The 14,440-nt window shown below is 37.6% G+C and overlaps 2 protein-coding genes across 3 annotated transcripts in view; one reads left to right on the forward strand and one right to left on the reverse strand.

Moving 5' to 3' along the window:
• The window catches only part of lrtm2a (leucine-rich repeats and transmembrane domains 2a), a 31,611-nt gene extending 19,570 nt beyond the window's left edge, over positions 1–12,041 (reverse strand). Inside the window, exons 1-3 of one of the 2 annotated variants that reach the window (XM_067428224.1) lie at positions 11,959–12,041; positions 8,188–8,353; positions 440–600 (exon numbers count right to left, since the gene is read on the reverse strand). The gene's annotated coding sequence lies outside the window, so the exon portion shown is untranslated. The remainder of the gene's footprint in view (positions 1–439; positions 601–8,187; positions 8,354–11,958) is intronic. The other variant, XM_067428226.1, reaches the window with a different exon arrangement.
• cacna2d4a (calcium channel, voltage-dependent, alpha 2/delta subunit 4a) overlaps positions 1–13,461 on the forward strand; it is a 51,188-nt gene extending 37,727 nt beyond the window's left edge. The window contains exons 27-38 of the mRNA XM_067428217.1: positions 2,871–2,932; positions 4,161–4,205; positions 4,354–4,416; positions 6,777–6,847; positions 7,575–7,650; positions 7,941–7,993; positions 8,076–8,131; positions 8,293–8,313; positions 8,524–8,641; positions 11,432–11,547; positions 12,746–12,828; positions 12,959–13,461. Coding sequence (XP_067284318.1) covers positions 2,871–2,932; positions 4,161–4,205; positions 4,354–4,416; positions 6,777–6,847; positions 7,575–7,650; positions 7,941–7,993; positions 8,076–8,131; positions 8,293–8,313; positions 8,524–8,641; positions 11,432–11,547; positions 12,746–12,828; positions 12,959–13,054 — 860 coding nt within the window. The 3' untranslated portion in view covers positions 13,055–13,461. The remainder of the gene's footprint in view (positions 1–2,870; positions 2,933–4,160; positions 4,206–4,353; positions 4,417–6,776; positions 6,848–7,574; positions 7,651–7,940; positions 7,994–8,075; positions 8,132–8,292; positions 8,314–8,523; positions 8,642–11,431; positions 11,548–12,745; positions 12,829–12,958) is intronic.
• The last annotated feature ends 979 nt before the right edge of the window (positions 13,462–14,440 follow it).

Here is a 14,440-nt window from a genome sequence, read left to right on the forward strand (position 1 = left end):
GGATGGATGGATCCAATCACGTCACAATCACCAGCAGTGATGCATTTTATACCCTGTGATCAGAGCATCAGAGTGCTGACATCATGCAACAGCGCAGAAATATAATCACACATGTACGCGTCATTGTTCACTTGGACAAACTTGACCAAATGTCATCCATGTATACAAACATTCCCTCTATTGCCTGTTGTGCTGAATAATGCATGAAGGCATGCAGGCCGCTCTGCAGCACCAGCACCTCAAAAAATGAGAAATGCATCCATTGCAGCTATTTATAAGAGGAAAAGCATTCTGGACACCAGAAGCGTTTACCTCCTGTATGTTGTGGGCTGTTGCAAGTAACACACCGTGTACTTCAGAAGGACCTCAGTGCCGCCCACATGCTTTCACATGCCAGACATTGACAAGAAAAAGCACTACAGCTCCATTAAATCCTTACCATGCCATTTCTCTCCTTATCAGAAGCCCTCTATTCCATGAAGTGTGTATGTGGGTGTGTACATTGAGGTCCCTGTGTGTGCTGCTCACGTTGAGGACAGTGTCATATTTGGGTGGTGAGTCTTCAAGGTGTCGGTAGGGGCTGCGCTGACATCATGTTACCTAAGCAACAGAGAGAGAGAGGAGGGGGGATTGAGAGGGTGTTTTTTTGACTCACTGTTAGCGTATGCTACTTGAGCTCTTCGTGATAATCTGCAATGTAAAGACCCTGCTGCTCTGTTTGCCATCACACACACACACACACTGCAGTTTAGACCTGACATATTCAAATAGATATTAAATACATTAGCATAATTTAGAATATAATCTAGAATTTGAAATGCATATTAAACTAATCTTAAAACTATACAATATAGCAGAATCTACTGCACACATCAGTGAACTAGTAAAAACAATGCATGGAGTACAGTGTACTCACACACACTCATCTTATTTTTACCTCAATAACACACACACACACACAAGGACTGACCGCTATCTATCTATCTATCTATCTATCTATCTATCTATCTATCTATCTATCTATCTATCTATCTATCTATCTATCTATCTATCTATCTATCTATCTATCTATCTATCTATCTATCTATCTATCTATCTATCTGTCTGTCTGTCTGTCTGTCTGTCTGTCTGTCTGTCTGTCTGTCTGTCTATCTGTCTGTCCGTCTGTCTATCTGTCTATCGAGAGTTTCAAGCTCTGATACTGTAGCCTATTCATAAAAAAGGCCACATACATTTCACACATTCTCTCTCTCTCTCTCTCTCTCTCTCTCTCTCTCTCTCTCTCTCATTAAAGGTATTTTAAGCAGGATTGATTGCTTGCCATGTTGTCGCTCTGAGGTTTTGGTTGAGTTTTCATGCTGTCTCACATCATTGTGTTTGTTTTTGTGTGTGGGATGTTTGTGTAGAAAAGAGAATGACAGAAGCTCAGAAAACTGGGTATTTACTAAATTATCTGCTCTGCTGGAGTCACATGTCTTCCGTCATTCACACTTTAACTGCGCTGGGATCCGTCTGCGAGCTCGCTCAACACTATTTTGGGTAATCTTCGTTGCAGGGCTGTCCAAATCTTTAGGATGCTGGAGGAGACACGGTGACTGTAATCTTCCAGCATTGTTACAGTATGTCTGCTAGGTCTAGAGCTTTATAATACACATCTACTTATTCAAGAGTCTGTCTCCCCATCTATTAGCCATATTCTATCCCCCTGGCAGCTATTACCAACACTGCCCTCCACTCTCTGCCTCTTTATTATCCACCTCTATTAATTAGCTTCAGTATGATGGATGATTCGACTCTGGTCTCTCTCTCTCTCTGAATTATTGAAGTTAAAAGATTTTTACTCAAACGAACAATTTACTGCAGTTTAATCAGACCCGTCAGCTCACTGTAAATTCTAACTGTCCTACTAATTACACCGGGTCTTAAACAACAAAACCTTGTTCTGTAAAATGCAGCAGTTTATGGGGGAAGCGGATGTACAGACTGAGTTATTAGGTATCAGGTGTGATATATGAGGCAGTAGGTTTAAAGTAGTAAACTAATGATGTGAGGGAGATAGCAAGTTTAGTATACCGGTATGAGGGATCAGGACTGAGACATAAGATATCAGCACATCCACTGATCCATGCTTGGATTATATATTTGCAAGTCAGAATAGGCTCCTCAGCTAAAAAATTTAACACAGGGGGAGGAAAAAACTGAAAACGGTAACTTTTTATGTGTTTTGGCCATTTATTTACATGACAAACACGGTTGCCAGGTCTGTGCAACAAAAGTAGCCCAGCGAAAATGGTCAGTCAAAAGTAGCCCAGTCCAATGGCCAGTCAAAAGTAGCCTAAAAATAGCCCAAAGTGATTTTCTCCATCGGGAGTCTAAATTCTCCACTGAATTTGTACATCTGGGGGGTGTTTTGGGGTTTTTGGAGCACCAAAATTGCATTTTTTTTTTTTGCGAAGTATTCTTAGCAACACTGATAACAGCTGCGTTTTTGGGGGTCGAAAAATGCAAGCAAACAATTACTTTTCTTTACCATATCGTGGTAAAGACAAACAAACCAAAAAAAACAACAAACAAAAAACACGCAAATCTGTAAAAAGGGTAATGGTGTTTACAAGGGTGTTTCTTGACAAAGTGACAGCGCCAACTACTGGCCTGGCATGCATAATACAGCCTTTTTTAATCACTTTCGTAGATCCGTGTGAACGGGGATTGTTTTGATAACGTTTTCGTCTTGTTTTAGTTGTTGTGTCTTAGTCATTTAATTGTTCACATGCATTTCTACTAACACATTTCTTAATTTGATATGTTATAATACTATTAGAATGTGAAAACATGTTCTTATCTTTTGTCTGTGTTTCTTTCCTGCATAGCCATTGGTGTACAGATGTCTCTTGAGATGTTGGAAAAAAGGTTTTGGTCCATAGCCAATCAGGTACTAAAACTCACATATTTACTACTGCAATTACAGTTATTGCTTGCAGTTCCTACAAGAATGTTTATTTTTGTGGCTGTGTAAATGTTTTTTCTAAACTTGAAAAAAGTATTAAAAATGTATATTAAATAAAAATATATATATATATTACATTATATTTTATTATACACAGCAAATGTCAACAGGACATCTCCACAAGGATATGAACACCAGCGTGTGCAAAACTTACCGGATGGGTCTTATCTGTTTAAACATTGTGCATTTGATGGGAGGTGAAGATAAACACAATAATGTTAGTGGTGACACTGCTAGCACAGGCTTTTGTTTGATATTTATAATACAAACAGAAGATGATAAGTGTTGAGAGAAGGGTGGGAGAGTCCAAAAGGCACTCGAAAAGAATGGGGAGAGGAGGCAATATCACTCTCTACACCCTCCTCAGGGAGAACACACTCCCAATTTTCTAGTACCCCTGGGATTTTCCATGCCTCCCTGAATGCTCTTCCACCTCAGCTGGCACATTACCACTGTATTTGTGCTCACTCCTGACTGCAGCAATATTAACTAATCCCATATTCAGACTTGCACACCACCAAGATTATTCTTACTGTTAAATGTTTGAAATGTTAAAATCTAAATGCATTAAGTAAATCTATATTTCTATAGATCTAAATCTATTATTATTATTTTTAAACCTTTGAACAGTAGTGTATATTAAACATGTAATTAAGTAAATGTATGTTTTACAGGAAAGCAATCTCTCTCAGTAGGCCACTCAAATGCTTAAATTGAGAAAAGTTAAGATCAATTAAATTAAGATGAATCAAAATGACGGCACATTGAGATACAATCTATATATCTTTAACAGTAGCTATAGTAAACATTCACAGGTCCCTATTAGAGGAATTGTTTTTCTGTCCCTATTTTCATCTGAGACATGCTAGGAGTAAACGCACACAGGAGCCTGCACAGATCATGTGATTGCTCAAAGGCAGAACAGTGTTATAAGATGGATTTTGAAGCAGTCATGAGCTAGTGAATGTGATCTTATATTAATTAATGTTTTTGCTTTTTTCACTGCTGCTGCATTATCTGGATTAACACCAGGCGAATGACACAGATGTATGTACTCAATACAAATAGGAGAATAAACACGACACTATACAAAACTTAATACATGTAAATCATGCTCGGTTTCTATCTCTTTGTCAATTTCTATCTCTCACAGTGTTCTGGTGTAGAGGGGCTTTGTCCTCTAAGCTGTACTGATAATGCGGTGAGAATTTTATAATATAGGATTTATAATTTATAAGTGCTCAGTATCTAGAGCATTTGTGGACATATCGGTGAAAATATGCATCACCGTTCCTCCATCAAACTAATTCAATATGGCAAATGCTTTTTGTGTTTTTTGTTCACAGGACGTTAACTGCTACGTCATTGACAGTAATGGCTTCGTCATCATCTCTAAGGACAGGACTGATGTAAGAGCACTTAAAGTGACAGGATAAGGTCAAAACAAAATGGCATTCGCAACCCATCTGCAATGATGCAAAAACACGTATTTCTGAATTAAACAGAATATTAACATATAGGGAGAGATGTCATTTAATTCACTGCTGAGTGTTTGGACTGTAAAAAGTGTCCATAGTAACTAATATTATAGTACTATTAGTTACTAATAGTAACTAATTATATTTTTATTACAATTATTTCTGTGTGTGTTTGCTGTAGTGTAAATAGTTGAAAGCACAAAGGATGAAATGGTAGCATATTTTTAAAAAATAAGAAAATTCAAGAAATGCACAACGGTACAAACTCAACGAAACACTGTGCCATACACAAACAATACCTGACAAAGGAACAAAAGGAACTGAAGGGCTTATATATACACAAGGTACACAAGGATGAACTGAATGCAAACAGGTGTGAACTAATTCATAAGTAACCAAGGAGATTAACTAATGGTGGGAAAAAGAGAACAGGGGAACACAAACTAAAAAACTAAATTATTTGATGAAAGTAATGATTTCTGTGATTGTGGCTCCTAATAGGTGGTCCTATGTTATACAATGAGAGAGGTTCAAAGACGGCCATTGTCACAGTCTTGAGAAAGACTGTGACTGTGATGACACTCAGAAAATGAGCCTCCGATCATTTTCTGAGTGTCAGATATTCACCATGATCACCGCACTGCACCGTGTTTGCTGCCGCTACCTATGTCTACTGACCAGCCAATAAAAATGCGACACGAAATCAACGTGACATGGCACTAAAACTTAAAAATGCTTTCCCCTTTTTATATTGCCATGTCCTCTTTTTTTCCAGCACACAAAAACTACAACGTGTTGTAACGCCAAAGTGTGATTCATCTTGCTCTTTTTGTTTACCAATAGCGCATGCTGATGACATTTTATTCTTTTATAGAAACTTGCATCGAAGCCTACGAGTCAATAGGTGTCATCATTGTACAGTCTACATGCATGTCATACAGTGTGATTTGTAATAATCTTATAGGATTGCAAAAATCGTGCAGTGTATTCCAACCCGGGTTTAAAGCTACACTGTGTAACTTTTCCCATTCGCTAGGGGATGCCTATTCAAACAAAGGCGTAATGTGATGAGGCCAAGTTTGATCACAGAATTTTGGGACATGTGGTCTTCACCTCGCAGCCGGAGAAAAAGAATCGGGATAGGACTCATGTTCATGAATGCGGTTATTAACGTTACTGTAGTATGAAGCAGAGCATGAGCGAATGTTGAAGGAGCTGAGCAAGGCCGCTGGAGCGATTGTTACGCAAACACACAGCTCACGAGCAGCGGGACTTTTATTATGACGGGACACAGTTGCGGGCGCTATTTCTGCTTTTCCGGTCATGAGTATGCTCTGTTTATCATATTAGATACATTTAAGTGAGTTTAAAATGATGTTATGACTTTACTCTGTGCGTTCGCTCGGCAGCTGTGACACTTGTTGCACACCGCTAAGAGTAAAGCGCTTCTGCAGAATAAAACTGGAAACCGAGGGTAACCCAGATATGACAGAATTTTTCAGCCGACTCCCTCAGACGCTGTGCTCAGACGTCTCAGCTCCTTGGTTAAAATAGAAATTCTCACAATTGACAAATAGTTGAAAACATTTAAAAATTAACTGAACAAGATATATAACACTGGCCTGTTTTTTTGTGGATACTGAAAAAAGTACATAGTGCAACTTTAAGACAATCTAAACAGGAACGGTTACAAAGATGGCACGCTAAATGACACGCAGTAAAAATAGATTTTGCCATTTGAAAGCAGGTCACGGTATCATAAAATGAAAACAGTTCCTAAATAAGGACTTTCTGCTGTGAATAACAGATTAAAAAAAAAACTGTTCACCATTGACGCAGCATAGGAGAGTTACTGTGGAAATGAATGAATAAATAAATAAATGCATGAGGTGTTTTCCATCATTAGTAGAGGTCCTATGAGAGAGAGAGAGAGAGAGCAAGAGAGAGAGAGAGAGAGAGAGAGCAAGAGAGAGAATCATCCGGGTAAATATAGAGGAAGAGAGGGATAACAGGTTATCTGAATAATTCAGCGTGCTGTTGCAGTAAACGCTGACTTTGATGTTGGGCTGCAGCCCTAAAGAGCCCAAACTTATGCTGTTTAAAATTTAGTTTCAGTGCTTTATTGAACAGTAAAGTCAAGATGTCTATGGCAGTAAAGCTAGTATACGGTAAACATTCATTCTGAGCTGTCATTGTTCCTATTGTGAACTAGAAAGAGATCCTGGTGAAATAAATAATAAATAACTACAATGTCTTGAAGCCACATGTCTCTCTATTCTCTGTATCTGTAGGTTGGCAGGTTTCTGGGGGAACTCGACGGGTCGGTAATGTCACAGCTCTTGAGAATGGGCATGTTTAAAAGGTTAGAGAACTTTTTTGTTTATGAAAACTCTTGTGCCCACACTCTTAAAATTAAAGGTTCTTTATTGGCATGAATAGCTGTTTTAACCAAGTGGTTCGAAGAATGGTAAGGAACGGTTCCAGTTACTTCATTTTTACTTCACAAACCAATCTAAGCATGTAATTCAATAAACATCATAAACATTTCTTATTTATTATAAATGTTGAAAACAGTAGTGCTGTTTAATATTTTTGTGGAAACCATGATACTGATACATGATCATAGAAGCCAACCGTGCTGGTAGAACTGCGCATGTTGTGACGTCGCCACTCAGGATTGGTCACTTGCTTGTTGCCTGGCTGCCAGTTTCTCTGTAGCTAGCCAAGCACAAGTTAATAATAAAACTAAAAGAAATATATGATCATCCTCTCTAACACAGTCATTATTTGCATATATCATATGCAAACTCTTGCGCTACCAAGGCAGTGATGTAAAATCGGCTAATGTGCCATGCAGAACCTTTAACATCCGTAGAATCTTATCATTGCACAAAATGTTCTTTATAATGGAACAATGTTTTTTTATGTTCTCGACACGAACATTTTTTTCACTGAAAGGTTCTTCCTATGGCGATTGCTGTGAAAGCACCATTTTGAAAGCTTTATTTTTTAAACTTGCATTAAACGTGAATGTGATGTAATGCATTAAGGTGTAAACTGTGTGTCACTGTGTGTGTGTTTTCCCCCAGAGTGTTACTCTATGACTATCAGGGCATGTGTAAGGTGCATACTCACTCTGCTAGCGGCGCTCGACCCCTGCTAAGTGTAAGCATTGTGCTGTCTGTTTTAATAACGTCTACCAGAACACAACAGTCAGATGCTATCAGTGTTACATGTAATACATTACACTGCTGCTCTTGCAATCCATTGTGTTATGAATATATGGGTGGAGGTCACAGGTGAGGGCTGATCTAGAAAAAGACATGACCTTCATACCTTGATCACAAAGATGGTGTTGAGAAAAAAAAAAGATTTCTGTCATGAGCTATTACACAGAAATTCTCAGTGTAATTGAAATGAAAGGATCTTGATTCTTTCTTTCTTTCTTCCCTCAGCCCTTTTATAATCTTCTGGCAGCACTGAGATGGTTCCTGTCGAACTTCTTGTTGTAAGTGTAGCTGTTTTTTCTGCTCTTTAAAATGTCAGTGACTCAGTTCATCCCTTGTAAAATCAGACGTTTTCTCTGCCAGGTTTTTACTAGACTTCAACATCTATGGTCTATGGCATTCTGATCACTTTGTGGAGGGTATGTTTAAAGTAAACTAATTGTAAATACTGCAATCATTCATCCGTGTTACTCACCTGTTTGTATGGCCGTTCCTGTGTCCCTCATCTTCCTTCTTCATCTTCATCGCTTGCTCTTATTTCTTTAATCTTGTAACCCTCCTTCATCTTGATGTGTCACAGCCAAGGCCTTATTCCATTCATGTAAGTGCCGTTTCCATCACTGTGTGTGATATTGCTTGTGCTGTGTGTGAAAAAGAGAGATCAGAGAAAGATTTGTCATGTTGTTTTTCATGATCAAAAGAGTTTTTTGTATTGTTGAAAACGTATAATGAAAGTGTCCTACAGCTGATATTATTTGATGATATAAGGACATTGCATTCTTTAATCCATAACTGTGGGTTTCCTTTGTAGCTGGTAGGAAGTCAAAGGGGGGCCTTTTGCAGCCATGTGACACTGAGTATCCCAGCTTCATCTATGAGCCATCAATCAAAGAAACCAACAGCATGATCAAGTGTGGGAGATGTCAAAAGTAAGAACACCCATAGATTATTTGATCATGGAAAGAATTTGCAATGCAGTTTAATTATATATAAAAAATAAAATAAAATAAAAAGCTTTTTTAATTGACGGCAAGTCACATTTGCAAAATGTAAAGTTGTAATTATGAGAGTCTCAAACTGTTCTTCTTAGATTTATAATTGCATACTGTACTTTTGATATATATTATATAGTTGCTATATATATATATATATATATATATATATATATATATATTATACATATATTACAACCGAGGTATGCAGCAAAGCATTTGTGAAGCAGCAACATGCACAACCTTGATGCAAATGGGCTAGCCTAGAAATCTAGACGCACCCTAGCGGCAGCAAATTTAATTTGCCCGCAAGTGTGGTCTAGCAACTCTCAATTCCTATCTGAGCTGTATTCCTCAGAATCTGGACGGCCCAATCACATCATGTATAGAGTCGGCGGGCGGGGCCATAATGACGACGGCCGAGTTGCGTTTGCGTGCTTCTAGTAAACACAGAAACTGGCTAACGGCGGCGGTCTTTCGAATCAGCTCTGCCCGCGCCTCCAGAAGACTTGGAGTTAAGCTTTCCTCTGAGAAAAGAACAAAGAGCGGCACTGAAGTCATTCTTAAAAAGGGAAGATGTGTTCGGAGTTTAGCCGACCGGGTACAGCGAATGTTTAATCAGTCAGCGAGCTCCCCTTCACCGTCGTTGCTCCGGTTGGTGTAGCGCTATCCTATCGCGTGCAGAGGGAGTTTGAAAGACAACCGTTTATCCCGCCCCTTGGATTGAGCCCTGTCTATGGTGAGTTTCCAGACCAAACATCTTGATGTGGTTCTGGCTTGTCAGGCTACAAATGGGCTACAACAGCAGAAGACCTAACCGGGTACCACTCATCTCCACTACAAATAGGAAAGAAAAAAAAAATTGACAGTTGAAGACTGGAAAAATATTGGTCTGATGAGTGTCGATTTCTGTTGAGACATTCAAATGGTCAGAATTTGGCGTAAACAGAATGAGAACATAGATTCATCATGCCTTGTTACCACTGTGCAGGCTGGTGATGGTGGTGTAATGGTGTGGGGGAGCTTCATGCCCTGGATGTGCATCCCACAAATCTCCATTAACTGCAAGATGCTATCCTATCAATATGGACCAACATTTCTAAAGAATGCTTTCAGCACCTTGTTGAATCAATGCCACGTAAAATTAAGGCAGTTCTGAAGGTGAAAGGGGGTCAAACACAGTATTAGTATGGTGTTCCTATATATATAAAGAGATAGAGGGGACTCTTCCTCATACTTAATGTATCAGTTTACTCCAAAAACCCTATGCTCACTGTCATCTCTTACTTATGCCTTCGTAGTGTTCTGTCTTTCTGACGACCTCTAGTGGTGAAGACAAATAATATACTGGAAAATAAAGTTACAGAAAGTGGGGGCCCAAAATCTGAAGTAAAATAACAGTTTTAAAGCATATTGCTTTATTTTTTACATGATAATCTTTTATTTACTAATAATAACTAGGATTATTAAGTCCTCTGTATCTTTTTTCAGTGTTTGAAAAAAACTGAAATCACATTTTGGGCACATCTAAAGGACAGTGATGCCATAAAATCTGAAAAGTTGTGTTTTATGTAGGCTACAGTACAGAAAAAGGATTTTAAAAAACGCTGTATTATTCCAATTACAGTAGCAGGCAATTTCACTTTTTAAAGAAGCACTACCCAACAAAACTGAACATGTAATATGCATGTGCACAATGTGGCCATTTTCCACAATTTTGTCTTTTTGTAGTTTACACAGAGACAATAATTGTATCGTTTTCAAAAACGTACACTTTTAAACCTGTTTTCAAAAGTTTGTTTTCAGGCCCCAAAAATTCTGTTGTGTAAATTAACTGCTTTAGGTGCAAAAATGGTGTAGTGCCTTAATAAACATAAGAAACAATAAACAGAAACACCAATACCAAACGTTAACACAAGACCACGAAGGGATGATGGGGTTTAAATACACTAGGGGATGTTTACACAACAACGATGTACTATAAGTGGAAACATTTTTTTTTTGCATTTTTCAGGTAGGCCTACATAAGACATCCTTGACCTTGTCCTAATACACTACTCCCTGTTCACACAGATCCACAAAAACAACTAAAAACCCTGTATTCTACATGGCAGGCCAGTATTTGGTGACGTCATTTGGCAAAAAACACCACCCGCCTATTGACTTTAGATTAACACATATTATACACATATGCATGGTCACCATTTCATATTGCACATTTTTGTACTTTACACAGACATGATAACAGTATCGTTTTTAAATATTTGCACATTTAAATTTGTGTTTCAAGCCCAGAAAATGTTTTTTTTTTATGTAAATGAACCGACAAAATTACGTTTTTAGTTGAAAATGGTGTTGTGTAATTGTCTCCTAATGACAAGGGACTAATGATAGACAGGTGCAGGATTGACATGGTAACAAACAAGTAATATGAAAACTAACAAAATAACAATGGAGGCAAGAGCATATAGGTACTGAACATATACAAGACAAAAGGATATCAAAAAAAAGGTCCTTTAACACTGAGACACAGGTGAAATGTGACACCTCCTTAAGTCATCGAGACTTCCTTTCGCTAGCATCTACTCTGCGCCAGGCTCTCATAACTCTACATTTTGTGGCTATTGAAATGTCTCTTTGCTCTGGATTCTTTTTAATAAACTTGTTCTGCAATAAGAATGCCATTAACTAGACTTGATCTCGCTCTCTTTCTTTTATTGCACACAGGGTGTTTGTAATTAATCAGATTCCAGACAGTAACTTGCTGTTGGTGGTGATTCAGGCAGATTGTGACTGTTCTCGGCAGTACCCACCCATCACCATGGAGCCCAAAGAGGTCAAATATATCCTTAAAACCCCAGCTAAATCAGTCTCCCCAGACCACCACACACTGTGACTGAGGAGATGAATCACAGCTTTGAAGATCAATTTAGTCACTTAAAGGTGCAACCAGTACATTAACCTAATTAGAAATGACAAGTTTCACACAAATTTCTGGGTGCACCTTTAAAGGGATAGTTCACCCAAAAATGAAAATGTGATCCGTGTTTATCTGCTTACCCCCAGTGCATCCAAAATGTAGGTGTCATAATGCATATGAATGGGTAACAACTCTTAAAAAAAATAAAATTAAAAAAAACATGCTTAGACAACATGCACAAAAACCCTGCTGCTCGTGACGACACATTGCTGTCTTAAGACACGAACCTTCCGGTTTCTGTGAGAAACCGAACAGTATTTGTTATTTTTTTTACCTCATATCCAAAAGAATCTCATCTTGTGTTCCCACCCGTCATTACTTCCACCAGTCAAAACTGGCGCGATCATATATATATATATATATATATATTGTAGATGCCTCATTCGACCAATCCGCAGGCACTGTACAGATTGGATTTAATAAGGAATCTCTCTCTCTCTCTCTCTCTCTCTCTCTCTCTCTCTCTCTCTCTCTCTCTCTCTCTATATATATATATATATATATATATATATACGCATATGATCGTGCCAGTTTTGACCATACAGAAGTAATAGCGGATGGAAACACTAGATGAGAGTCGTTTGGATATGAAGTAAAAGAAAACAAACATAAATACTGTTCGGTTTCTCACAGAAACCGGTCAGCTCGTGTCTTAAGACATCAATGTGTCGTCAGGAGCTGTAGGGTTTTTGTGCATGTTGTCTAAACATGTTTTTTTTTTCACTCTCATAGAGTTGTTAACCATTCACATGTATTATGACTGGCAGCCTGCAACAGTTGAAGTTAAAAATCTTCATTTGTGTTCTACTGAAGAAACAAACACACCTAAATCTTGGATGCACTGGGGGTAAGCAGATACACATCACATTTTCATTTTTGGGTAAACTATGCATTTAAGGAAATCAGATCAAATTCATGTTCAAAGCAAACATATCTTTATACATTTTTAAACAAGCCACCAACTGTATAACAAAGTATCTACTATTTAAAAATATATATTTGTGCTATAAAATGCTTTGTTGTTGTTGCTTTTTCTTCATTTTTTCTTAACCGCTGAGCACACAATGCCTCAGTCAAATGTGACCGCATGAGATCTCAAAAGATACGAAGAAGGCCTGAGTCTTGTCATGCTTACCACCCTCAAGTAAGCACACACATATTTGCACACAATTCACAGACATGTATTGGAAGGCTGCCTTTTGATTACAATCTGTTTACAGACTAAGATTTTTAGAGATCTCTGGTACATATTATGTGTATCTTGTCTGTTTTAGGAAAATGCCAAGGACTGCGGGGGGGCTGTGGCAATCAGCCTGTCCATTATGCTGTTCCTAGCCTGTTTATCAGTGTCTGCACTCAACCGTCGATGACAGAGGGCCTGTTAAATGCCCAAGAGAGTCACCCATAGTGCACACACTTGAGGTTAAACTAGAACGCACAATTTTTCTACAGTGAAAAGTTTTCATCATCAAGCGTATGTAGCTTTACTCATTACATTTTACAAGTTTGTGGATTTTATAAACCTTGCTGGGCTTTTATGACTTTGTCTTAACACTGTATCTGAACCATCTGCTAAAAAAATGTCTGTGAAAAATCAGTATCAGCAATGAGAATGGGCCAAAATGAGACCCAGGCAAGGATGAACAGAAGCTAAGCTACATTGAACTGTGACATCAGAGAAGGGAATTTACGGCCAGTAGCTGTATGTGACTGTTTCTCTTCTCTAGCCTATGTGAACCAGGAGAAGAGTGCACATAATGTGGATAAGGTGTGCGTGCGTGCGTGCGTGCGTGTGTGTGCGCGTGCATGCGTGTGTGTGCGTGCATACGTGTGTGTGAGAGAGAGAGAAAAAAAATAATATTTAACATTGCTATTCATAGCTGTCACCAGAGATGATTGTAGGATTTATAAATTATATGAAAATGTCTCTCAGAGGTTGTTTCAGGAAGATGTCTTGTAATTTAAACCTTTGTTTTTGGTTGTCTGTTCTGCAACTTGCACAATTTTTGTTGATAAGCATTATAACCATGCATTATTAATTCAGCAGAGCTCTATTGTCTTTATTGATCATTATAAATCTGTCAGATTAAATTTCAAAAATATGTCGTTTAATTTCTTAGATTAAAAATAGTGTGTAGTGTCTGTTTTTGCTCAGGTATAAATGCACAAGAAAATATATATTTTTAAGTGTATGTGGTTGATTTTTCAAATGTAACTGTTACGGACACTGTGAATATTGCATTACATCCCATGTGTCTTATTGTACACCCAAAACTTAATTTTGAAATGTTTTTGAGTTAAAAGATTAACACCAGCGGTCTGAAATAAATAAATACAAATTTTAAAAATTTGAATGCTAATGCGTCATATTTTCCACAGAAATATTAATTAGCTTTTGTTTTCTTTACATTGAGAGTAGAAAGAAATGTTTCTTGAGCACCAAATCAGCATATTCGGATCACTCTTCATATGTATTAGTGATGGGCAATTGATTAATTGTGATTAATTAAAGTAAAAGTCTATGTTTAAATAATATACTGTATATGTGTGTAGTGTAAAGTGTATAATTATTATGTTTATGTAAATACACACATGCATGTATACATTTAAGAAAAATGTTATATATAAATATATATATATATATATATTTATATTTAATTCTTAAACATATACATGCATGTGTATTTACATAAACATAATTATAGTGTATTTACATATACATAATACACACTCCATGTATATATTTAAGAAATATT

This window comes from Pseudorasbora parva, chromosome 20 (genome assembly GCF_024679245.1).
Source record: "Pseudorasbora parva isolate DD20220531a chromosome 20, ASM2467924v1, whole genome shotgun sequence".
Lineage (NCBI taxonomy): Eukaryota > Metazoa > Chordata > Actinopteri > Cypriniformes > Gobionidae > Pseudorasbora > Pseudorasbora parva.